Source organism: Balaenoptera ricei, chromosome 3 (assembly GCF_028023285.1).
Source record: "Balaenoptera ricei isolate mBalRic1 chromosome 3, mBalRic1.hap2, whole genome shotgun sequence".
NCBI classification, from domain to species: Eukaryota; Metazoa; Chordata; class Mammalia; order Artiodactyla; family Balaenopteridae; genus Balaenoptera; species Balaenoptera ricei.
In genome coordinates, this window is record NC_082641.1 from 77,918,868 (window position 1) to 77,944,992 (window position 26,125).

Below are 26,125 nucleotides of genomic sequence, written 5' to 3' on the forward strand. Positions count from 1 at the left end.
ATTAAGCAATCATAAAATATCAGAGCCACCTACTGCCACAGCCAGACTCCGGCCCCAATCTCAGAAAGGTAAAATGAGTGGGGCAGGTACGTGTAGGTCTACATCAATAAAACCCCAAACACTCCACCTCGAAAACTTAAGCAGAATTCTCTCAACCTTTGTCCCCTTTGTAATCAATCAAAGCAGACTCATCCTCACCTAGAAAAATAATGCTCCTCCCTAGTGCATGCAGCAGATGGCTGGTCTCAGAACCTCCAAGTGCTTTACAAACAATAATTGAGCCTCTGCCATACCCCAGTTAGAAGGCATATTTTCACTCTATAGCTGAGGAAAGGAGTTAAAAGACAAGCACAATGTCAAATGTCCAGTGGGGGAGGGCTGCTGAAATAATTACAACATTGGGAACCTCATTCATTCCTGGGGCTCCTCATAAACCCAACCAGAATCATGGCTGGCACTGAGCATTCTGGGTTTTTAATACTAGTGCTTAATTGAGGCTTGCTTCCTTTCCTCCTCCATTAGGCTTTCAGAAAACTTGTAGAAACTGCATGTTAAGGATCCAACTAGAATGTTCTTATATCTAATTCACACTGGATAGATACCCCTTAGAGCTGGAGTCTTTTACTGAGACAGCCTTTTAATATGAAGAGAAAATGATGTGATTCCACGACTATAACCCTGCTTCTTCTCTCTACCTGCACTGCCACAATCTCCTTCCAATAGCCCACTGTTAAGATGGCACACATTCGAAAATAAAGGACACACATGTTTTCTCAAAAAGTATTTTGGCCTTCCTTCAAATTTAGTTATCATTTCTGACAAAATCAACTCACTGAGAATAATCCATTAGGTATCACCCCAACACCCACATTCTAGTCTCCGTTGAATCAAAAGAGTCTAGCCCTGTGTGGTGTTACTGGACTTGTCACTTTGTGACGGTTACCCTAACCCTAAATAGGTACCAACATATGAATGGCAGTACGGAAAAGTGGTTAAGAACAGATACTGGAGTCAGGCTTCCCAGGCGCCACTGTTTACTAGCTGTGTGATGGACAAGTGTCTTAACTTCTCTAAGCCTCAGTTTACTTGCCTATAAAATGGGGATAGCAGGGTTGTGCTGAGGAGAAATGGGACAATACATACAAAGTGTGTAACTCACAGAAAACCCTCAATAAATGGTAACTGTGATTATTGTTCCCCTAGGAGATACTGCCTTTGGAGGGCATGTCCTCCACTTGTAAAACAGGCAGCAGGGGTCCTGGAGCAAATACCCTGTGTTCCCACTTCCTAGAGTCACCAACAAGTAATCTTCTCTGTCCCAGGAAGATCATTTACATTACGGCATCAGAGAGAACTTTGTTGCGGGATGTTTTTTTCTAAGACAAAATTAAGAGCCTTGAAATGAGACAAAGGAAAAACGAGTACCAGAATTGCAAAGTTAACATTTTTATTGAACTGAAATTGGTGTAGAACAACAGGGGCCACCACAGCTGCTGAGCTCAGTTAACTGAAAAGTCTCTGTGACATTTTACCTTGCTAACATGGTTTGGGTAGAACAACTGAGAAGCAGCGTAGATATATATGTATATATTTTTAACACTTCAAAATATTTTGAAATGAGCCTCATAGCCTTGTTCAGTTTTCAGGTTACAAAGAACATTGATAACATCTTCTGTTGCCTTCATTTAGTCGTGTCAGTTAATATCTTTTCCCAAAAGGTTCCTCTCAAAGCTGGCTATAATTTTTCCCCATCTGGTACAGAATAAAAGGATTTAGTAACACTTAGGCAAGTAATAAACAGTAAGAACTTTAAAAGTAGTAAAGGCAAAAACCACTCATACGTGACTCAACACTCACACGGCTGGAAAGACGATGAACTGGCTGAAGAGTTTCAGCCAAGTTCCAGAAACAAAGGACGCACTAGTGGAAGGGGTAAGGCAACCAAGCAGAGTGTCGGAACTGATGGACCATTTGTGTCTAAACCTCATCTCAACACCTTGCTTCAAACATGAAAATATGCATTTGTTTTACAGAATAAGGTGAAATATTTTAAGGGAAAAGAAAACTATTAAGGTTAAAAGATCAATCAGAGATGAAGGAAAATTAATACTGGATTTTTATAATCAATGCATGGAGCTATGATATCAACTGACCACACCAATTACTTTTGTGAGAGCAAGTACTGAACATCTATCACTACTTACAGTTGAGAGTTAACCCCTCTAAAGTATTCCAGGGGAAATAAATAACCAACGAGATAGGAAGTGAAGTCCTCACATAAAACAAAACCACATCTAGTTAATGTTATTTTGGGTTTGTATTAAATCAGCTGCTCGCTCATTCTGGAGTTAATTTATGGTTGTTGGTAAAAATCATCAAGAGTGCTTCAAATTATTTTAGATGAAATGTGATGAGCAAATAATAACAAACTCATTATCTCATCTTGACAATGCTATTTTACACTTACTATTTCTCTCAAGAAAACCAAAAAAACAAAAAACCAAATAAATTCTACCAGAGTAACTGATACTAAGTGGCCACCCATTCCTGCAGCAATTATTTGAGAGAATCTAAAAATCTTGCAGTAGGAGATGAAGAATGATTATAAATATCTTAATAGGCTCACGCCCATCTTTAAAAGAGATGCAGCCTTAGGTAATAGATGCAGAGATTCACAACTCTCAAATCTGCAACTGATGATAGATATACATTTTGCAAGGATCTGCCCAATGTACACAACAAACATCTAAATTAAGGCTTTTATAGGTAGGTGGTCAAGTCTACGGGTGTGCAATGCTGGATTTTCATAAAGCATCTCCAGCTTCCATTATTACCCAATTTGTAAACCAGAAGATGTGCTGATGTAGATGGGTAGGAGCTCCAAGGGCTAACAATTAGCCAACTGGAAGGCTTGCCTTGTTTGTAAACAAGTTCTAAAATAAGTGTTAGCAGTGAAACAACTGAGAGGGTGCCACAAATGATGTAGAGAGGAAAAGTGATTTGCACCTGCTGACAGGGAGGGGCTTAAAAAAAAAAAGCCAATAGCCGAACTTCTTCAGTTCAAGACTTTGAGATTTAGAGACCTAAAGGTTTAGCGTTACTTCCAAGCCAATTGTTCTCACACTTTAGCTTGCAAAATCACTTGGAGGATACTTATGAAAATGGGGCTATGTGGGCCCTATCCCCAGAGATTCTAATTTGGGTGATGCAAGTGGTCCAAGCACCTTGCTTTTGAGAAACACCACTCATAGCAAGTAGCAGCACACTATCTTTGATTAAAAGGCCATGATGTTCTAAGAAATGACACCCATGAGGTCATTACTTACAGACAAATCCCTCAGGAGACTCTACCATATGATATGAGGACCAAATTTATCCCCAATTAAGTTTCCTTTACTGCTTTTTTTTTTTTTTTTCCAACTGAAAGTTTGATATCAGTGAACGCTGAGTAATGATTGTACCAATTCTGAGGTAAAAGGAAGAGCACCAGGGATCTCAATGCTAAAAGAAAATCGAATTCCCTAGGAGGTCCATGCTACGCAGAAATCAAATTGCTGTGGTAATGTTACAGAGTTATAGTGCACAGGGTCTTGTTTCAGTCTTTGTATAGTATACTTTTGTATACTTTTACTATATTATCTACTCTTTCCTGTTAATGTTTTAGAAGAACTCCAAAGAGAAAATTTCATCTACATGCTCTCTCAGGTTTTCTAGACACCAACATTTTCTGGTTTACAGCGATACACAACAAAGTTATTTATTTTTTTATTGTTTTGGATGCTGGAGACAAACATCTTTATTAAAGATACCACCAAAATTTTGGCAAACATTTCAAAACATATTTGTAAACATAATGCTTCCCTTTTAAACTGGCAGCACTTTGAAAAACAATACGATAAGACAACACAACTTGAATCAACATTAGTTCAAAATCCTTATATTTTTGACCACATAACTTATGTTCCCACATGATAAAACAAATGATAGTTTAAATCAACGTCAACAGATAAACTCCATGAAATGAAAGTTTGTGCTGTTTGATGAATCACAGTATGTTATGGTTAAATATATCCACTCTTTTTTATATTCCTGGCAGCCAGGATGAAAAAAAAATCTTTAAATATACATTTCATGTAGGTAATAGCTTCTTTGCATATCTCTCTTCAAAAATACTTTATAGCAGTATATAAATAGGTTACCTACACGTTTAATTTTATAATTTTGCCCCAAACTATAGATCTGTTTCATTTTCATAACATATCAATTTTGCCCAACATTAATAAAGTTGACAAACTGTTGAAATGGAAATGCTTTTGTCTTCCACGATAGAAGTAGCAATTTGATAGGAAAAAAAAACCTACAGTAACACTCATCAGTTGTTTCACCTGAGCGTTTGGCCTACTGAGAGTAGCAGCTTTTTTCCTTCACGCACGCTCACATCCACACCACCTCTGCACACATACAGGTCGAGCACACGCTTTCAGACGCTGGTAGGCCACAGTGTGCTTCCCATTGCTCTAATCAAGTGGGAAGCAGTGTAGCTAATGATTAACCACACTAGGTACACAACTAGCAAACACCTTAAGGCAACCATTGCAATGGGGGTTAATTTGCAGGGCAGATTTACTGTTCTAGATCAAGTCAGACTATATATACACATGTGTATATAGATCTATACACATACTCACACACCTTTCTATTTCTTAACCCTCCAAAACAATGTTTTAAGTTTTTTTGTATTTTGTGCAAATTTCTAAATGTTCTACCATTTAAGGCAAAGAGTTCGTATTAAGAAAGGTCAGAAAATAGGCTTATGTTTATCCAAAAGCATTTCACCTTGTACATTACTGTTGTTTTTTTTTTTTTTAAACACACATAACTTTGAAGTGTGGACACTAGATCTCCAATATCTAAAAAAAAATCATTTCTAATGACAAACACAGTTTTTTAAGGAAAAAAAATTGATTTGAAGTACAGACACTGGATCCCCAATATCTACAAAAAAAATTATTTCTATTGACAAACACAAGTCTTAAGAAGGAAAAAAGGACCAGAAAAAAGCAGCTTCAAAAATGCAAGGAAACAAAGTAAATGGGGGTTGGGGGGGAAGGTAACTCAAGTTTACTAATACTGAAACTTCCAACAGGCAAAGTTTCATTTTTTAGAATTTGAGAGCAACTCATTTGGAATTTTAAATAAATAAGCTTAAGTTTATTCACATCTTCTGGTCCAAGCAGAGCTCTAGTGCCATGACTCTGCCTGCTGTTGGTCAAATTCACCTATTAGTCTTTTGATGTGAGCCAGCTTGTTATGAAGATACTCGCATCTGTATTTTTCTTCATGGTAATTGGGACTAGACTGTGGATGAAAACAACAGTGAGGAGTAAGACTGTGGAATTCATAACACTTCTCAACTAAAGGTCAGAAAACTAATAGTGATGATACCTACCTGTTTTATCTTCTGATATTCTTGTAAGACTTCTTCATGAACATTCTAGAAAATTAATAATTAGAAATCAGAAGAGAACTTTTTTCTTTGCAATGTAAACAGATAACACACAATTGGCAAGGGTGTGGGAAATATTAATGATGGAAATGTAAATTGGTACAGTCTTTAAGGAGGGCAATTGGCAACTGCCGTTAAAACTGCAAATGCAAAACTGACTCAGCACTTATACTTTTCTTTCAGATTTAATTGTGCCTGAGTGAAATGACACATGTACAAGGTTACTCACTGCAGCACTGTTTGTAAAGCAAAAGAAAGTAAACAAAATCTAAATGTCCATTAATCCATACAAAGGAGTACTAAGAGGCCATTAAAAAAGGGGGAAGTGCTTTATGTGCTTACATAAAAAAATTCTCTAAGATATATATTGTCTAGTGAAAAAAGCAAAGCACAGAACAATTTATACAGTTTGGTATCATTTGTTTATAAGGGAGAAATAGAATATTATATTCTAGGAATTGTTAATGAAATCTGATAAATCATGTATCATACCTTAACTTACTGGAACATAAGACAATGGTGCATCTTATAAATGATGACAGCTTAGATTCAATTACATATGGTATATTTGTGAATTTGCTTGTGTATATATATCTTATACTCAAACAGACCTCTGAAAGAATACGATGGAAACCAGTAATACTGATTGCCTCTAGGGAGGAAAATTGGGTGGTAGGGGAAGAGAGCTAACCCTTATGTACTACATAACCTGATGTACTATGGATCTAAGCAGTTTCCAAATGCTAACATTTATTCTGCACAACTCTATAATCACCTCACTTTATGGATGGGGATTTTTAGAATTTTCAGTCAAGTTAAGTAGCTTGCCCAAGGTCACACAAGTAGAGCTGGGAATCAAATCCAAGCAGTCTGGCTTCGGAGCCTGCTCCTAACCACTCAGCAATTCTTAGAATTACATTTTAGTTTAAATATAATCATGGTATACTGGTAAATAACTATATAGAAAAAAATAAACCCCAAACCATATCACTGACCTCTTGCACTGCCAACCACTCACTCCTCTGGTAAAGTTTTCTATAACTCTAGGCAGCTTGTTTAAAAGATTAAGGCCCACTAATAGAAGACACAATGAGTCTCTAGGGCACGGATGCTCTCGGGCTGTTTTCCCCATTGTGGGAAAACCCACCCCATTTTCTCGTGTAGGTTCCTGTCAGAACAACAGTGGGCTAGGATGGAGGCACCATTTGCGGCTGTGAAGTGTGACAAAGTTATCTGTCATACACAAGGAAGGAAACATACACTTATATCAATCCTTTGGCTAAGAGCTCTACGAACAATCAGTAGGCAGGTCAGGCTTCTACTGCTCTTTGTCAGCTGTACTAATATTACCACTTAATGTAGGCAAGTGAAAACAGATTAATACCTGTTAACAAATGGCAGTCTTGGGAAGCTGGAAGCACCATGCTTTTCTTCACTTAAACCCCAAACCTGAGTGGTATTAAGCCCCCTTTATATTCTATGCCAGACTGAGGTTTAAAAAAAATTTTTTTAAAAATGTACTTGAAATAGTAATTTTGGGAATTAGCACCAGATGTAAGAGCTATAGCCTGAGTTGAGTTGGTAATGCGGTCAAATATTTTGATGCCAAATCTTGCTTTTTGTTTTTCCTATTTTGTTGTCTGTATTTTTCTCAGTACACTACACATTATGTTACAGTAAGTATGTAAGTATATATTATACATTTTATACATATTGTATTATATGAAAATATAGTTTTTCCACTGGAGGAAATATAGGATCATCATGTTTACTTATTTTCAAGAACTATTTCAAATATTTATTTTCCTAGCTAATTTTAAAGGAAGGCCTTTAATTTTGAAGGCCAAAAGCTGCAGAGAGGCTGGTCTGCGAGAGGACTTGCTCTGAAGGCTGGGAGGATGGCTGGGGACGGGAAGGGCAGAGAAAGAAAGAAGGTAAAATATGAAAGTCAGTCCATCTAGGAACAAGTGTGTTACCTGATACTCTCTTGAGCCTGGAGAAAGGCGCTTTCGCTGTGCATCCAGTTTGATAAATCGTCTAGCCACAGTCTCCATCCTGGCATGCAAGGCCCTATACTCGTCATACTCAGCATTGAAGTCATCCTTGTAATTCTGGCGTTGCTCATAGGAGACGATAGCAATATATTTTCTAGTAAAAAAGACAAAAGATAAACGGAGAGTGGCTACAGAATAAACACGATGCAGAAGTCTGAGATTTAACACAAATATTTGGAAACTATATCTATGCGTGTTTCCCTAGACTGAATGCCACTCTGCCACTGCTTGCTGCTGCCTTGTCACTCCCTCAAAGACCTTCCTGGTAAAATTATCCCACAGGAGAGTTTAAGAACTTCGGGAAGAAGAATAAATGTGAAAAAAACATGGTGGCAATGGAATTAAAGTGCAACTAGAAGACAACACTTACACACGTGTAGCTTCCTAAACCTTTCTCTACCCCAAATAATTTACTACCATGCTAGCGGCAGAGGCCAACCCATCTGTTACGAGTCACATGGAAACAGAAGGATTGGAGGGGTAATGTGAAACCAGGAGAACGTCCCACAGTCACTAAGTGCTGAAGTCAAAGCTCTTTGTAGACCTGCTGCTTTGTTTTATCATTTTTTAAAAATGAGAGTTAGACCAGAAAAAATAAAAAAGGGGGAAAAAAGGTATATTTCTCTAGTTCTTTTCAAACACTTAATGTCATACTCTGTGTAACAGAAAGCCAGTTTTATACTATTAGTTTATTTTCTTAATAAAAAGGCCACAAATGTTTTACTTCAGGGTGTGAATATCTCTCGGGACCTAGTGAATGAAGGCCACCTTCCCAGAGTGTCAGTTTATTCAGTGGTGGTAAGCCAAAACAGCATTTTAATATTAAAGTTAATATTATTTGTTTTTGGCTCTGGGCCTGGGTCTTTGTACTCTGTGCTCCTGTCATGGAATGCAAAATTCCCTTGACTTTTTGAGATAAAAATTGAGATTTCAAAGCAATTTCAGGCAGGTGGCAGGAGCTTCAGGGTGCCCCAGTGGGTATACATATACTCTTCATTGTGGAAAACTTTGGGAGTTCAGTCCTTTCCAAAATGGTTTTAGACATTCTTACCAGTTTTATTTAAAATGCAATAGCACAGATGCCTAGTTGGAAATGTGAGAAAAGTGATGCAGTGAGCAACCTTAATGTCCTCATTAATATTTTTATTCATGCTGAGTTAGACAGTGTGGAGGTTCAATTTTCTAAGTGTAATTGAGACAGTGGTAGTATGCTGATTTAAAGCTGCCCTGCTAGTGTCCTTGCTATAAAAGGAAAACTACCAGCCAAGCAGTGAAACAGGCCTCTCTAGACATGGGCTGTCCTGACTGCAGACCAGAGAGAGCCCGGGGGAGAGAAAGAGGTTCCTGGGGATAAGCATACATAAGCAAAATGGCTAAACTGATCGTGAAACTCAGGTTCAATTTGTTATATAAAATATTTATCCCACTTTCTCAAAATCACACCTGAGGCCACACCCTCCATATTTTATTTAATAATTCCCTCAGGGAAAAGTACCAAACTGGCCAACAGTTGTGCTGCTATTATAGAAGATTATTTGGTTATACTGGCATTTTAATGAAAAGAATGTCACTATTTTTAATAAAAATTGTTATGGTTCTACAGCTGGCTCTTAATGTAGTGATGGAATAAAACGTTAAATACTTTGGATAATTCACAACCACAAGTAACAGAAGTATTCTTATTATATAAAAATTAGGAATACTGTGGTTAAGTATGAATTATTCAGAGGCTGATCATTAAAGGTTTTATAGTATGTCCTTTTGGTTTTCTTAAGAAACAAGTTTAAGTTCTGTATTTTTAGTGATTTTTCTGAAAATTCATGCTTTCTCATCATTTTAAGAAAATTTGCAATGTTTATATAAGATAGCTTTTGTTAAAATAAATTGCTCTTAAGCAAACAATCACATAGGTTATGTACTTTCATGATTTTAAAAGAGCTAGAAAATAACAAACATACAGAAATGCACTGAGGCAGATGCAGCAACCATCCGTAGATCAGTACGTTAAAAACAAGTTATTAAATATAGAATTAACTGCTTAAGTCGACAAAACACAGCAACACTGAATCCATGGGGGAAAGGTTAGAATCATTTTTCAGTCTCCCCACATGATTTTGTCCTATGTAACACGTATACAGCACTATTAGAAAAAAGAGAAATTCAAAATCCGTCATAAGAGAACGAGAGCACAGTACTGCGGCTGTTATTTGAGGGGGCCGACTTTCACAAGACTTTTCAGGAAACGCATTTGGAGAGGTGAACGCCCACGTCAGTGGAGCCAGGCACTGTCCCCCATCCAGCCCTTCCGGGGCCAACGCAGTGGCAGCAGCTTTTCCAAGCTCCCCAAAAGAACTCTAAAACCATACACCACCTCAGATGAGAGAGTGCTCAGCATGGCTTCTTGGGTTCCTTTTAGTTAAGAGATGATAACTAGCATTACGGTTTCATGCTATATCATTCCCCAATGAGCATAGCTTTCACCATTACTGTTAAGCAAAAGTAACACATTTTTAGTATAAAATGTTCTCTACTCCGGAAATGAACATTTCATGGGACATGGAGCGCTAAACTGCATAGTTTAACTTTGTCCACCATGGGATGCTACTGATTGATAGAGAAAAAAATGTTCATACAGCCCAGATTCCATTTCCAGTCTACATTTAAGCTATTTGTATATTTGTTCATTTTCAAAGCTATTGGTAGGCGAATCTGTTTGCTCTTTCACTCTCCATTTTTCCAGGCTTTTGCAACTTGATTATTTTCTTCTTACAGAAGCCTTTGAGTCTGTAAAAAAGCTAGAATTATGTGTCCAAGTTATAATTTCTGTGATAACCAGTTACAAAAAAGTCCCCAGCTCAGCACTGAGCAACTTGTTGTCATAACAAGAAAAATATAACCGGTATTAAAGTGAAATGATCAAATTTTAATGCTCTCTCCTCTTAAAGTTAATTTGACGGCAAAGCTTTATTTAAATAAAAATCCATCTGTCTCTACTTTGTGTTAACTGCAGAGGTTTAAGTACTTTATCACTAATAAACTGTCCCTTTGCGGGGCCCAAGTGAATGACTGTGCATTGATAAACTGCTTTGACTTTGAAGAGTCAGATCCCTGAAATCTTCCATAATCAAACGCTTGGCCTGGCCCCGGAACAAAGGACAGGCTTCTCTATACTTAAAGGCCACCGAACAGAGCTCACAGCAGGGATAGGCACAACCTGCTCAAGCCGACAAGGGTGGACTGGGGACGAGCAGGCTTAATGGCAGCCTTTCAGTTGCAGGGGTGGCTCCAGGACTCTATTTCTGGAACTTCTTACTTCTCTGATTTGCAAATCATGGGAAAAGAATTTGCAAACTTTCTAAAATTAAATAGTTCTCTCCCATCAGCAGACATCTGAACTTACATCAAATAATCTGGGAGTTCAATTGTTGAAGAAGCTTCCGTGGAGGCAGTGCAATCCTCTTTAACTCCTACAAAGAAAAAAAATTCAAGTGTTCACCAAAGGGTATGGTTACAAAATGCCTATAATTCTAAAATAGATCAGAAACATCTGGAACACTTTTCCTCAAATTCTATTCTTCCATCTCAATAAGCAATAGTGAGCAAGGAATACAATTGAACAAGAACAATAGAGGCCCTATGACCAGCGCCAGCAGAACCGACGCCAGGCATTGAAAGCACCCTGGCTACTGCAGTGTCTGCACAATAAAGGAATTCCATCTTAACCCAAGGTCAATCTTCTATTCTTTCAACAACAGTTGTGGCATCTGCCCAGCAATTCAAAGATTGTGGTGGCAGATGCAGCCAGACAATGGGAGATACAAACTTTACATCAACATCTACTTTTCATAGGATTCAAAGGCAGATAAGATAGTGAAGTCAGGTAGCAGACTATTTCGATGGCTGTATTTTTGCTGCTATTCTTTTTGTATGCAGACAGTGGAATTGGGCAGGAAGTTTTCCTATCAGTTTAAAGTAATTTAAAATAAGTTATTAGTGAACACCAATTTATACTCCTCTAATATCTAACCCTCATAATACTACACAGATTTGTTTTTAAGAGGACAAAATAAAGTGCCAGTTGCTCAGGACTACACTGTGATAGTGTAAAAAACCCTCAAGTAGAATTAAATTAATAACTCAAACCCAAACCCTGCCTGCTAGCAAAACATACATGTTCAATATAAAACGAGTGAGAATTTAATAATTTCTTGGTTTAATATTTTAAAGGACAAAGCACACTAAACAAATTATGCAGACTCTGTGGGCTTATTTTGTGTGCGTGCGTGCGTGTGTGCGTGTGTGTGTGTGTGTGTGTGTGTGTGTATTTGATTCAGGCTTAGGTAAAAGCTTGTTTTTACAACAGCCTGAGCCTTAAAGGAAAAGGCATCAAGTGCACATCACCTGGCTTCTCCTTTGTCACAGACACCAGATAAATTCCAGTAGAGCAGAGGATGTGGGTCTGAATCTATCCTCAGTTTGTGATAATCTCGATTGGCTTTGAAAGGTACTACATCCTCAGTGAAGGATTCAGAGACCAGGCCTGCTTCTCTCGGCTTCCAGCTCTGAGAAAACTTGAACCCTGCTATAGTTCTCAACATTCTGGGATCCAGTCTCTGACTCAGGATTACCACCTGATGGTGGGAAGTGTGGAGAGTGGGGCATACCCAGGAATCTGGCTTACTAACTCTGAACATGAAGTTTTATTACCTCTTTTTCTTTTCCTGATCTGGCAAATTCAAGTATGATAGTGTTTGAGGGAAAAAGCTTACACCTACCTCTTGGGCCACTATATACTACCATGCTGATCTACATATTTCAACAGATATGCTTTGACAAGCAATATACTCAATCCAGGTCAATAAAGGCACTGCATCATACTATTCCATAATCAAAGCTTCTCTCCTATGGTAAAAATGGTCAGTTAAATCTAAGGATTACAGACTTTCAGTACTGTGGGCAAATTACAGAAAGATAAAATTCCTTAAAGTCTAATCATTAAAGTACTTTTTTCTAAAGTTGTACTTTCCTGGGAAATTTTACCTTAGTTATGCTGGGTTTAAAATTGGCAGCAGTCCTAAATGATGGGTTTGGATCTTCTGTATGTTGGTATGCAAGATATTAAGTTCTATATATATATGAAATAAGAGAAATCTAATTGTGTCATTAGGTTTTAAAGATCACTACCCTCAGGTAAGCAGTCTTTCTACTGATTAGCTTTTCTTTAGAGGTAAAGCATTATTTTAGGCTTCTTTGGGTCTCTAGATATTTGGCTTTGAAAGCTTCCAAAAGCTTGAAATGGTTAAATTTATTAATAACAGTTGATGTTAGCTAACTAAAACAGTGTTCTCAAAATTGAAAAAAAAAAAAAAAAATCCCAAGATCTATCAAGCTAATCACCAACAGCCTTGCAGAAGACAAATTGCTTTCACTCTGAATGAAGATGATATTATGGATCTGCATATATAATTTTACCTTGCCTGCTTTATAAAGAATTTGACATTTCCCCTGTGCTATTATTAACTAAAGCAGGGTTGACCCTGCTTCTTGGTAAAGAAGGACCTGAGTACTTTTATTGCTAATTGTGTGTCTGGTTAAATCAGTTCAATAATGGCATATAATAGGTCATGTTGAGGTTGCACAATACTGTGACAGCTCTGGAAAAGCGCAACAAAGTTCACCTTCTAAAAGGGGGTCTCTCTGGAGGATGACAGGGTCATTTTCAAATGTCACCATCTTAAGAAACATAGAAACCATGTTTAATAGTTGGCTGAAAAGAGACAGAAAATGACTGCTGTAAAATGCAAGAAAAAAATTTGCTCAAAAGGACAATACTAAGATTAATAACTAAACGGAAGGTCATTTGATAAAAAAAGCATTACTAATTATAAACAGCATAATCTCACACTCAGGATAGTCCGCTCTTCCCATTCATTTAACCCATGTAGTTGGTTTTTACAAATGTAAAATACCTTCATTGGAATCCGGACTGGAGTTGTTCAGCTTGGCAATTTCCTCTTCTCTTTTAAGGTCCTCTTCCTTTTCCTCAATCATCTCAATGTCGTGCTTTTTTATTTGGTCCTTTTCCTTGTGTCTTTTAGACTTCTTCTTGGACTTTTTGTGAGACGAATGGTTTTCTTCTATAGGCTTTGGACATTTTAGTAGAACTGAACCAGGTGGTAAGGTTTCCAGAGAAGTCCTAGAGGTATATTTGTCTTGCTGGTCCTCATAGATACTACCGTTTTGACTAAAACTGTCAACAGGTAGGTCTTGAGTCCCCCGGCCTTCTGGAGTGCTAGGGGAATTGGAGTGAGAATTTACAGTCTGAGGAGGATTGGAGACAGGCAGGTGGGTTGAAGGCAGCGGTGGAGGCGTGGGGATGGCAGCGGCTGCAGGGGGCAGCGGGGGGCCTGCAGCAGATTTTTCACTGGTGGGATTCAAATGACCATTTAATGTTGGCGGCACTCTATTTGTCAGGTGAGATATTCGAGCTTTTTTATTCATTAAAGGATCAATGAAATCTGAATCTAAAAGCCGTTTCTGGGATGGGGGGGAACAGGGAAAACAGATGAGCCAGTTTGCACTAAAATTCAATACATGTGTCACTCGTTACTAGAAGAACAACTGAGTAATTTTATTCATACTTAAATTTATAACCAATTTAAATTCATTACCGGCGTTGTGTTAACCATCCTCCAAGCTTAAGCACAATCTACAATAAGTTTTCATGTCTAATGTAAAAAAGCAGAATCTGGCAAATATGTTTCTTGAAGTACTTATACTTTCTGATCATACAGACCCACCCTAAGTTCCTTGAGAGACTAGGCCAATTTATGTGGATTATACCACGCAGGAGTGTATTAAATAGAGGTGGCCTCCTTCCTCTGCTGGCCACAGCTGACCTAGTTATATTCAGTGAGAGGAAGAAGCAGTTTTTAACATTATTGGTTGTCAGAACCAACAACGGTAAGTACAGGGCAATAAGCCTACACTTACTTGATCTCTTCGAATGTGCTAACATGCTCCAGTTATACATATTTTGGCTGTCTTAAGATGGAAACAACCAGCACATTCAGAATAATTTCTCTACATATCTCTATCATTGCTGAAACGCCATCCAAGTTTTTTCTCCCTTAAATATATCTTTTCACTGGATTGGAAGGTAAGTCTGAATAACTAGTCCATAAAAATTATATGGAGTTACTATTTCAAAAAATTTCAAAAATCATGCTAATATTAGCCCAATCCAGCAACAACAATAACAGTATTTAAAATAAAAAGGAAAGTCAGATAGTTGAAAAGTACAAAGCATACATCCAATGTAATACTGTGGCTAAAACTTGAGCTTGAAAGAAAATAATAATCATCACATTAATTTATTCTGTGTTGAATTTAGGGCCACTGATCTCACACCCAGTACATAATTAGATCAGAGTATAAGTAGCTTTATAGTAGTTGGCATTTGAGGCTTCTGTAGACAACATACATGCAAGGACAGAATTGCTTTTATTTTGTTCCTCCTCTGTTCCTCACAATAGGTTTCTAACATTTTCTGACATGTGAATAACCTTTTGCCCAGGGCATGCTTACTGTTCCCCACACATCTGTCCTGTCTCCCTAAGCCTTGGGAGGGGGGTCCAGAGAGAGGAGCACTCTGTCAGCAGCACTGGGGTAGAGCGGTCTGTCTCACTGCCAGTCTCAAAGACCTGAGAGTTCAAGGTTGTCTGAGAACCAGGTGGGCTTGACCTCTTATGTTGCCCAGGATCTCCCCATCTTTTTCCAACCGAATCTTTTGGGGGAAACTCTAAGCTGGAATGGAGTCTCACTGGAATATTCTGACTGGGATCTAATCAAAAAGTACTTTAAGAAAACATATGGAAATAGCAGAGTTTTTTATTTGCTTATTTTAAAAACATTTTTACCCAAGAATATTTTTCTAGAACGTGCTTCAGATAAATTTAAATATCTTCTATTTTCTATATAATCTTAAGACTGGATATGGGACTGGATAAATCAGTGATCAAATGGAAAAGCAGATAGTCTTATAACAAAACGTGAACTTCAAGGATTGAAAATCAGAGTAGACATTAAGTACCTTGACTTAATGTAGTGTTATATGGTTAAAAAGAGTTCTGGGCTGGGAGCTGGGACCTGAATTCTAGAGTAAGCTCTGCCATGAACTTTGGGTAGGGAAGCTGTGTGACTTTTCTGGGTCTCATTTCTCTCACGTATAAATCAGAAAACCTGAACAAGGTGGCCCTAAAGTCCATTTCAGGGCTATGATTATATAATTTTATGCAATACCTGAGGAGAAGATGCAGCGTCTCTACTAGAACATACAGGAGATTCTGAACGGCTGGTGCTGGCAGCATTCTGAGATGGATTTAGTTTTCTGGAAAGGACACACATGTTCCAGTTAGGGGGACAATTTTCAAATGTTCATGATAGAAAGCCTACCCTTGCTTCTTTTTTCCCATCTCAACACTAAAATAACAATGACTATAATAATTACTTATTTGCATAATTTTTAAAGGAAAAGAAAATAAGAACGTACCTCGAGAGCACTGACTCTAATGACCGTCTGTCTATTTCATTATATCCAGGCCAATCTCTTTGGAGCTCTTTAAAAACATAATCCTTTAAGGTGTATGAGAGGTCCTTAGGATTCAGATTGGCTACCTGGTACATGGTTTGAAAAGAGAGCATTAGTTCTTTTTGCTATTTCTTAACCTAAAACAGGCAACCTTTTGGATTTATACTGAAAATAACTATATCAAATGGCTCCAAAGGGACTGCTAGCTTTGCATATGCCAGATCTCAATAAATGCTTTTTGACTTCATTTGGGGAATTAAATAAAACTTTATATACATAGTTAAATATTTTTTTCCTGGATGGCCACTGCATTTGTTAAACAGTAATCCTACATTATGCAAAAAGTGGAGGAAGATTTTCTTTTTTTAATCATTGTTTTTTCTAGTCAAAGGACTCCAAAGCAGTTTTCTTAACATCTTCATTATTTATTTCTGGCTATTAATTCCATTACTTTTGAGTTACAATACAAGTCCTTGATCACTTGTATTAAGTAGAAACCAAACAGTGCCCATATGTTGGTTTACAAACTTCCCCTTCCAGTAATCAACAGAAATTATCTCCTTAAACAGTATCAATTCTGATAATCTTGTCTGTCATCTTCTTGGCTTGCTAAGCTTGCTCGTTATAGCTGCCAGTTCTCCTGAAGAACCACTTTTTCAGTCCTTGAAATTCCCCCAAACCAATAAACGGAAACAGAAACCAAAATAACCCCCAAATTACTGTTATTATTTGCAAGTGTAATCTTTTCTTATCCCTTAACTACGGTTCCTTGCGCACCCAGGCCCAGGCTCCATTAACAACATGAATGTATGGATTCTGGGGCTGAACCAAGAGTCATTTTCAAGGCTGGCAGAATGGTATTCTTCTTTTCATTTCCTACTGGAATGCTCTTTTTAAAAACTTCACTTCTTTCTGTGTTTTTTAAAAGTACTATAAAATATAATATGATAGTTTATGCTTTTCTCACAGCTCAGCTGAATACTAACATTAATGTTGATATACAGTAGAAAATGATAGGCTTATCTTAAAATTCAAATTTGCAAATAAATTAACATGAGATACAACCAGATTTCTCAAAGTGGAATAAATACAACGATCTTACAATCCATATTCTGCTAGCTCCTAAGTTATAACTCCAGCTTCAACTGTCTCTAGACACCAGACTCTTATATATATGTAACTACCTACTGAATATCCATCTCCATTTGGATATGTCTAATAGACATCATCCAAATAGCATGTATGTAAGACAGGATTCCTGATTCCTCTGCATACTTTTGTTCCTTTTCCATCCCTCCCCATCTCAGTCAATGGCTCAATATCCATTCAGTTGCTCCATTTAGTTGGTCTGGGGCGAAATCCAGGAACTGGCATTTTAAAAAAGTTCTCTAAGGGGTTCTAATATGCAGCTAGGATGAGACTATGCTCTAGATTCTATCAAATAAACAACAGTAATGACACTCATATCCCACTTGCTCAGGAATTAAGTATACCTACACTTAAAAATTATATCTAGGGCTTCCCTGGTGGCGCAGTGGTTGAGAATCTGCCTGCCAATGCAGGGGACGCGGGTTCGAGCCCTGGTCTGGGAAGATCCCACATGCCGCGGAGCAACTCGACCCGTGAGCCACAATTACTGAGCCTGCGCGTCTGGAGCCTGTGCTCGGCAACGAGAGGCCGCGATAGTGAGAGGCCCGCGCACCGCGATGAAGAGTGGCCCCTGCTTGCCACAACTAGAGAAAGCCCTCGCACAGAAACGAAGACCCAACACAGCCATACCATACATACATACATACATAAATAAAAAAAAGAATGTAAGCAGACAAGAATAGCATTAAAAAATTAAAAAAAAAATAATTAAAAAAAAATTATATCTATACACATATTCATGATCACATGACTACTGACATACATCAATAACAGCCTCTGGGTGAACTGCCTCTGCCATCATTTTGCCCTCTCATCCTCTAACCTAGGAGGTAATTTACAACCTTTCTGGAGATTCAGTCACCAAATATTTTGACTTATAACCTGAACCTCCCCCCTTCCCCAAATAAAAAACTGAACACACACACACACACCTATACCCTCATCCTCATTAATTCTTTCATCCTGTCTCTTGAGCTCTTAAAATTGCTATGTGACTTATGGGTTTAAATTAAGTGTTTCCAAAAAGTGCTCAAATGACTTAATAAGATCCCTGAAATTGCCAAAGATACCTTGGGGATTGGTTAACCCAGAACTGGAGATTATGGTTTTACTCTTTCATGACATTTGGTATCATGTCTTGAATATAAGAGAAAACAGATGAAAAGGACTTAAAAATGTTATTCTTTGAAAAATACATGAAAACCTGCAGATTTATTTTATTTTATTTTTTAATGATGAAATTTAAGAACAACTTTGGAAATGTTACTGCTTTAGAAAAAAATAAAGAGAGCAGACTTCCATTTCTGGTGGACTTGAATACTAATCAACATTTATGACACAAAGTCATTCTAAAAAATACAGGGAGCTACAGTCTGATGAACTGTTGATTTTAACAAAATTACTTACTTTTATACTTAAGCTTGTGATTATACAGTAACTGATTAGAGCTAATACTTTACATATTCATATCCTTTAATGAAGACAGGTGACTGATTTCAGCATACCCAATGGTTGAAAAAGGCAGAGTATTACAGGCGAAAACAGCATGCAGGGCAAGACACATTCAAAACTATTTAGTAGGTAAAAATATTCTAGCTTATACTGACCAAAGACTGATAAAAACACATTGTATAACTTCACCTACATAAACCAATAAAAATTATGGCAATAGTTTAGCAGATTCAAGACTAAAAGCAGATAACCAAAACTTCGTTTACTTTTTTTTAATGGAATTTCAGGGCAAAGTTTGTTTAACCCAAATGAAGATAATGACTCGAAACTTGATAATTCAGAAGGCTCTAACTTATAAAACCTAGTATAAATGTCTACATTTCAATTAGTTTTTAATTAAATGTTTAAATCAAGATGATTTAACTTAATATTCATATACCATTGATCAAAACGATCCTGAAATTTCTCTACCTCAATAATAATAACAACAACAACAGAAACAAGCCTTCTTAAATGAACTCCCCAACAAGAAGGTAAGCAGAAGGAACTCTCTCCAGCTGTCCTCACCTGTTGCAGAATTGCTCCGAGGGAGTTCTTGTCTTTCTGATTGACACCGTCTTTCTGCAGTCGAGCTAGCAGCTCAGGTTTCTTGTAGGCCTTCAGTGCCAGTAAGTGAATCACCCTGTCCCGATATGGCCGCTGAGAAACACTGCTGCTGCTATGTATCTTTCGAATGGTATTTGCAGGGTTCATGGGGGTTGATCTTTTCCTCTCAGGCACTGCATCTGAAACAGCTTGAGGTGCTTTCCGAATTTGCACTCTTTTCCCTAAAGTCCAGTAGAAATGACATTGTTACACATTTGCGGGTGACAATATAATGAGCCTCTCAGTTTCCACAACTCTGATTTAGGTACCTCTTCATTCTGGAAGGAATAAAGACTTCATATTTCAGTTTTTACTTTATTTATTTATTTATTTATTTATATTTATTTTTGGCTGGCTTGGGTCTTTGTCTCTGTGCTAGGACTTTCTCTCGTAGCGGTGAGCGGGGGCCACTCTTCTTCGCGGTACGCGGGGGCCACTCTTCTTCGCAGTGCGCGGGCCTCTTCACTATCGCGGCCTCTCTTGTTGCGGAGCACAGGCTCCAGACGCACAGGCTCAGTAGTTGTGGCTCACGGGCCCAGTTGCTCCGTGGCATGTGGGATCTTCCCAGACCAGGGCTCGAACCCGTGTCCCCTGCATTAGCAGGCAGATTCTCAACCACTGCGCCACCAGGGAAGCCCCTCAGTTTTTACTTTAAAAAGATATGCAAACAGAAAGCATTCTGAATAAATGGCCTAAAATGTGGATTCAGAATTTTTTGACAGAAGCATTTATTGGAATAAATATGTATTATAAAAGTATTTTGGCCACTTAGCTATACACACGGATGATAATTAGTGACACACACCATAGCAACACACTGGAAATTTTAAGGTTGTAGGCATTTGATGTTAAGTGGAAATAAAGTAATCTCCATGCTCACCTGTGCTACTTACAGAACTTAAACCTACATATTGTATGTCATTTCGTTGGCAGATATGAATACAACGAATATGTGAAATGTGAAAAATACCTGTCTATCTCACTAAGGACACACTGTTGGCTGAGCTCAGTCATTAGCTTAATTTCACAGATTCAGAAGCCACAAAGAGGAGAGTCAGGCATAATTTGGGGTCAACATTCACCAGGGCATTCATGAGTGATATTCTTTTTCAACAGACATAACATACTCTAGGAGTCAAAAAGCAAAAACAAACAAAACCAACCAACCAACCAACCAACCAACCAACCAACCAACACAGTCTAAGAGGGCCAGACAAGCAGATCTCTCCTCTGTGGTGCTGAGACTACAAGGTGAGTTAGAGGAATGGAAAGTGGTAAAAGCAGGCATTCACACCATTTCTGCACAGGCCAGTGCCATTCACATAATTAACCCACTTTCTGCTTAAACTTAACAATGACAAGTGTTTGGCAAGTGGCTATTTCTAGAAAATACTGTGGGCTGTAGTGACCTGAATACCATATGGATGTGTGAAGCCATCAGTACATGGCTGGTCACTGACAATACCTGGTAACCATTCCTTGCTGAAGAAAGAGAGATTAGAATGAAATTGTATTAGACCCTCACTTTATGATTTCTGAGGTGAAATCTCATACGTCACTACTAAAGCCTCCAACTCTATGCCCATTGGTTAAAGAGGAGGAAGAATTGGTAATGGCATACAAGGTGGAACAACTGCATTAGGGACAATACTATCAATTAGAAACAATGGATAAGTAAAAGCAGTCTCTAAAGTGCTGTTGGCTTGGGTGAAAACAGCTTAATGGGGCAGGAGCTTTACTGAATAGTACTTCTGTCCATGCTGGGTTCCCAAGGCCTGGCCAGAGGGGCTGTTTGTTAGATACAATCCTACCTAAAGGAGAAAGGTCTCACTGGCTCTTATATTTCTTTACTATCTGGATGTAACCAATTGTAAATATCAGATCAAAATACTGCACAACAAAGGAACTCAACATTAAAGGGTCATTGCCCAGTGGTAAGAAAAGCTATTAAATTAAGGTACAATTAGAGCTTTGGTAATAGATTTAGATCTGTTTTCTGTGTTTTTCTTAATTCAGAGATAGTTAGATCAATGTCAGATGTGCAGGGAACTAATATTTATCTTGCACCGATTATGGGACGGGGGAGGGGCACTGTGCTGAGAGCTTTACACATACAAAGTCTCATAAAGTAACCTGATGAGGTAGGCCTTGGTCCTATTTCACAGATGAGAAAACTGAGGATTTCAATGGGATAAGCTCAAATAGTAGAGTGCTGACTTAGCATTTGGAAGGTCCTGTGATTAATACCCAAGTTTTCCTACTTGTACTTCTTTGTTGGAAAGGTTTTATGAGCAAATGCCTAATGTCTGCCCTTGCTTCATGTTAGGCTGCAAGCTTCCTGTAGGCAGTGCTATGGCTGCTTTGTCTATCAGCAGACCTAGATTTTGATGACTTGCAAAGTGAAATGACCAGCAAAGTGTCAAAGTGAATGACAGCAAGTAAACAAGCAGACAGCAGAGGAGCAGAATCAAGGTGGCCTGTCCTGTAGTTTTGCACATTACCAGGCTGCCAGTCTGAAGACACATTGAAATTTCTAAAGTGGCAATTGCAAACCTTCCAACCCACCACTTCTCAGTTGCAATAGTGTTAGCAAACAATACTATTTCCTTGAAATTTCAATAGGAATTTTTGGAAAGAAAGAATAGAGTTAGGTCAGACAAGTTTAGGAAACGCTATAAATTCCACACTTCCCTCCCCCTTGAAACCTGTTCAACTTCCACTTCCCCAAACCAAGCTGACTATGGATCCCTCTCCCACACTCCTCTCTGGGGAGGGGGATGAGCAGAGAATGGTTTTTAACTAAACTCACACACACCATGACTGGTCATTTAGAATGAATTCAGGCCAGCAAGGAAGGCAAATACAAATAAAAACAAAAACAGGACTATCACTGTGTTGCAGGCTGCCCTACCTCTTCTGTAGGTCTCACCAACCTCTGGTCCACAGTCTCAGGAGAGCCCCAAGGTCTCCTGAGTTTACCCCACCCTCCCAAAGTAGACATAGGGCTGCCAAATAAGGGAGGTTCACTTTGCCCTTAAAAGGGGTCAAAGTATGATGTCTGACAAGAAATTAGAATCTGGGCAGGGATGTGACAGCACTGGAGTCTCACCTGGGGCCTAATGCTAGGCTATCATTGGTCCATGAATCTCCTACCCACAAAACACTCACTTCACCTTTACCTCATTTTAAACAGCAAGTTGTAGAGTAACCCATTTCTTTCAAATGATGAAAGAAGAATCCAGCCACACTGGGCCACAGAGTTTTGCACAAAGATCACTTGCTCCCTGCCTCCCCATCAATTTGTGCCTATTCAACCAGGAAGGAGTCCTCTGATTTAAGGTAAGAATGGCTATAAATGAAGAAAACATTAGTACTCTAAGCAGTTACAGAATTGAGATGCTAAAGCAAAAAAAGAGCAGGAAAATGTGGTTCAAAGTGGGAAGAAGAAAGGCTTTATTTTTATTTTTTACATTTGCCTCAGAAAAGCCCTTTTAATAAAGCCTGTGGGAGAACCTAATTCTCCTCCCAGACCCAACTGCTAATCAATTCCCTGGGCTCCTTATATAAACAGCAGCAGCAGCGGGTCGGACAGAGTTGGGTAATCTGGGACTATATCTGAACCATTTTGTTTCATAACAAGGAGTCCACTGCTAGCTTCTCCATTTAATATGAGATGGTAAAAGTACTTAGCTCTCCATCTAATGACTCTGAGTAAACAATCTGAAAGAAAGGTGTTAAAACAGACCATCAGAAAGAGAGCAGGGACGGCAACCGTCTTCTGCAGTTGTTTTTCTGTTCTGTGGAACCTAACTAAAAACCCTGGCAACACTGACCCAAGGTTTTAAAAACCCTGGCAGGACCTCGACAGTGGTGTGACTCTGTCATGGTTAAATACATAATCCACTGCAATGGAATCCATCTCCACTACTTAGCATTTGAGATCACTTCTTCAAAAGGTCTACTATCGAAACATATATAAACAGTCATAGACTGTTAGAACTACAAAGGACCTTAGATGTTATCTAAGTTCAAAACCCCTTATTTTATTTATTTTTTATTTTTTTATAAGTTTATTTATTTATTTATTTATGGCTGCGTTGGGTCTTCGTTGCTGCGGGCTGGCTTTCTCTAGTTGTGGTGAGTGGGGGCTACTCTTCTTTGCGGTGCCGGCTTCTCACTGCGGTGGCTTCTCTTGTTGTGGAGCAAGGACTCTAGGTGCACGGGCTTCAGTAGTTGTGGCACATGGGCTTAGTTGCTCCACGGCATGTGGGATCTTCCCGGACCAGGGCTCAAACCTGTATCCCCTGCATTGGCAGGCAGATTCTTAACCACTGTGCCACTGGGGAAGCCCCAAACCCCTTATTTTAATATTTGAGAAAATTAAGGTCTCCGGATGTTAATTGATTTGTCCAAGGTCACTCAAACATGTACTAACATCAAAAATAAGGAGGATGGGGGGGAAAGTTGGGAAAACTGGAAAAAGGATCCTAGAAATTAGGTTGGTTGGGTTATTTTATATACCTAAATAGATATTAGGTATATAAAATAACCAAAATTTACAATTCAATAAATTTCCAGAATTTAGATAGGAGTCAGTGAGCAGACTTAAGATACTGGTAAACTAGAAATGATAAGTTTTTTTTTTTTTTTAAACAAAGGGGAAGGATTATAACAGCACAACAATGCTCATCATTGATATGAATGGCATAACTAGAACTGGAAATATTACTGAAGAAATAATAACAATGTTTTCTAGGTTAAAGCTTCTCCTGTGCTCCTCTCCAGGCAAAATAGGCCTTCCCCCACTCCCCGCCCCAAGCCCACTAAAGGGTCACAGAAGCTCACATTCCTGGTTGCCTAGACAAGCTGACCCCTAAGAGCACAGCCTTCCCTTCCTTAAACTGGGCTTGTGCCCTAATTCAACTATCAGAGGCCTGGATGATGCCACCACACCCCCCACAGTGAGACCAACATTATTCCTATTTGTCCTCTACTCGGGCTGACACTATTAAAAGAAACCTTCTCTGCAGAGGCTTCTAAGCTGGCAGAGGTCAGCTTTTGGTATCATTTTATATGATATATTCAGTTAAGAACTAAAGAGGTATCTCCTATTGTCTTATGAAAAAAACATAACTTGTTAATGAGGCCAAACTCTTATCATTTGCTACTTGCTGATACCAACAACTTGATATGTAAAATGGAGAGGTAATCATAACCCAGCTCATGGGGTGATTGTGAGATTTCGATGAATAACTACATGTAAAGTGCTAACCAGTGCCTTGTGCATCACAAGCACCCAGGAAGTGCTGAGTAATATTAGTATTGAAGGGTGACTGACTAGCATTTTGAAGAACTGAATGGGTCAGTTTTGAGATACTGAAAAAAGCAGGAGGATACAAACTGAGCTGCCTGGAAGGAAAGAAACATGGTAAGGGCCTGGCAATGGATAAAGTTAAAAGAAAAAGACCAAAACATGCCATAACAAAGAAGAGTAAAAAAATCAAAAAGAAACACCAGAAAAGCCAATCCGGATACTAGTCTTTTGCTCTACTGTATTCAGAATTGATTAGTCTTTTCTTAGGCGTAGTGTGTGCAGTTTGGAATTCTGAGGTGAAGAACTGGAGGCAGTCCAGAGGAGAGCAGTAAAAATAATTAAAGGCTTGGGATACAGGCCATATTAAGGAAAGTTAAAAGGAGCTGGGGTTACTTGACCTAGAGAATAAAGGGCTGAGGAAGTTAATGACAAGATTTAAGACCAGAGAGGAACACTGCTGTGATGGTGAGTAGCCCAGGGCACAGAGGACACAGCACAGAGGAGAAGGTTAAACAGAGCACTTGGCTGGCAGAGGTCACTGTGGGGCTCTGCAGGGGGGAGCATATGTGTGCTCTTCATAAAATGGCATAGATGTAATCTGGTTCAGATTTAAATTTAGATAACCTCAAATTCTATGTGGTCACTCTAAAAAATGTATATAAATTATTTGTAGTGCCTATAAGAAACCCTGCAAGTTCCAAAATTCCCATACCATTAGGGCATGTATGGTCTGCGTGATTCTGGGCGTTGAAAAGTCTCTTGTGTAAGCTGGGAATGAACTGTACTGACCCTATCAAAACAAACAAAAACACATGAACATAGGGGACGCCCAAGGATCTTTCAATGGAAAAGTACGGTGATCATCGCTAATTTTCAAGCTTTGGAATAAATCAAGGAGAAGGTTTTCAGATAGTTATATTGGAAAGAAAAAAAAATCATTTTGATTGCTTGAGTCTTCTATTCCTTTGTCAAACACACCAATTCGTCTTACTGTTTATAAATTGGTGGTATTGGACTTAAAAAACACTCTCAAAGCAATAGGGATAGCAAATTCATAGCTTGCACTTAAATTTAAGAGCAGCAGATCTTGTACATTTTAAAAACAATTTGAGATTTAGCCTACTAAAGTTAATTAAGTTACCTGTGAGAATAAAGAAGAAAGAAAGGAGGTTGGAAGTTGTTACCTCATTCAGCAGGAAAGAGAAGATGAAAAATCTCATTGCTAGTAACTTACTGGGCAGGGAATTGGGCCCCGTGGGTACAGATACCTGGGGAAGCCATGAATTGTTGTTAAACCAAACTAAATGTATCTAAGCTAAGCACCAAGTCCCAGGAGCACTGGCTCTGTTCCAAAGAAATACTTATTAAAGATACTAGTGGAGCTTCTCAAAGCTGAATGTATTGTAGCTGGGTCA

The 26,125-nt window shown here is 38.5% G+C and overlaps 1 protein-coding gene across 1 annotated transcript in view; it reads right to left on the bottom strand.

Moving 5' to 3' along the window:
- Positions 1-1,430: 1,430 nt before the first annotated feature.
- Positions 1,431-26,125, bottom strand: part of ELL2 (elongation factor for RNA polymerase II 2) — a 74,306-nt gene continuing 49,611 nt past the window's right edge. The window contains exons 5-12 of the mRNA XM_059916818.1: positions 19,319-19,578; positions 16,112-16,236; positions 15,862-15,949; positions 13,530-14,097; positions 10,961-11,027; positions 7,483-7,654; positions 5,450-5,494; positions 1,431-5,358 (exon numbers count right to left, since the gene is read on the bottom strand). Of these exons, the coding sequence (XP_059772801.1) occupies positions 5,242-5,358; positions 5,450-5,494; positions 7,483-7,654; positions 10,961-11,027; positions 13,530-14,097; positions 15,862-15,949; positions 16,112-16,236; positions 19,319-19,578 (1,442 nt within the window). The 3' untranslated portion in view covers positions 1,431-5,241. The remainder of the gene's footprint in view (positions 5,359-5,449; positions 5,495-7,482; positions 7,655-10,960; positions 11,028-13,529; positions 14,098-15,861; positions 15,950-16,111; positions 16,237-19,318; positions 19,579-26,125) is intronic.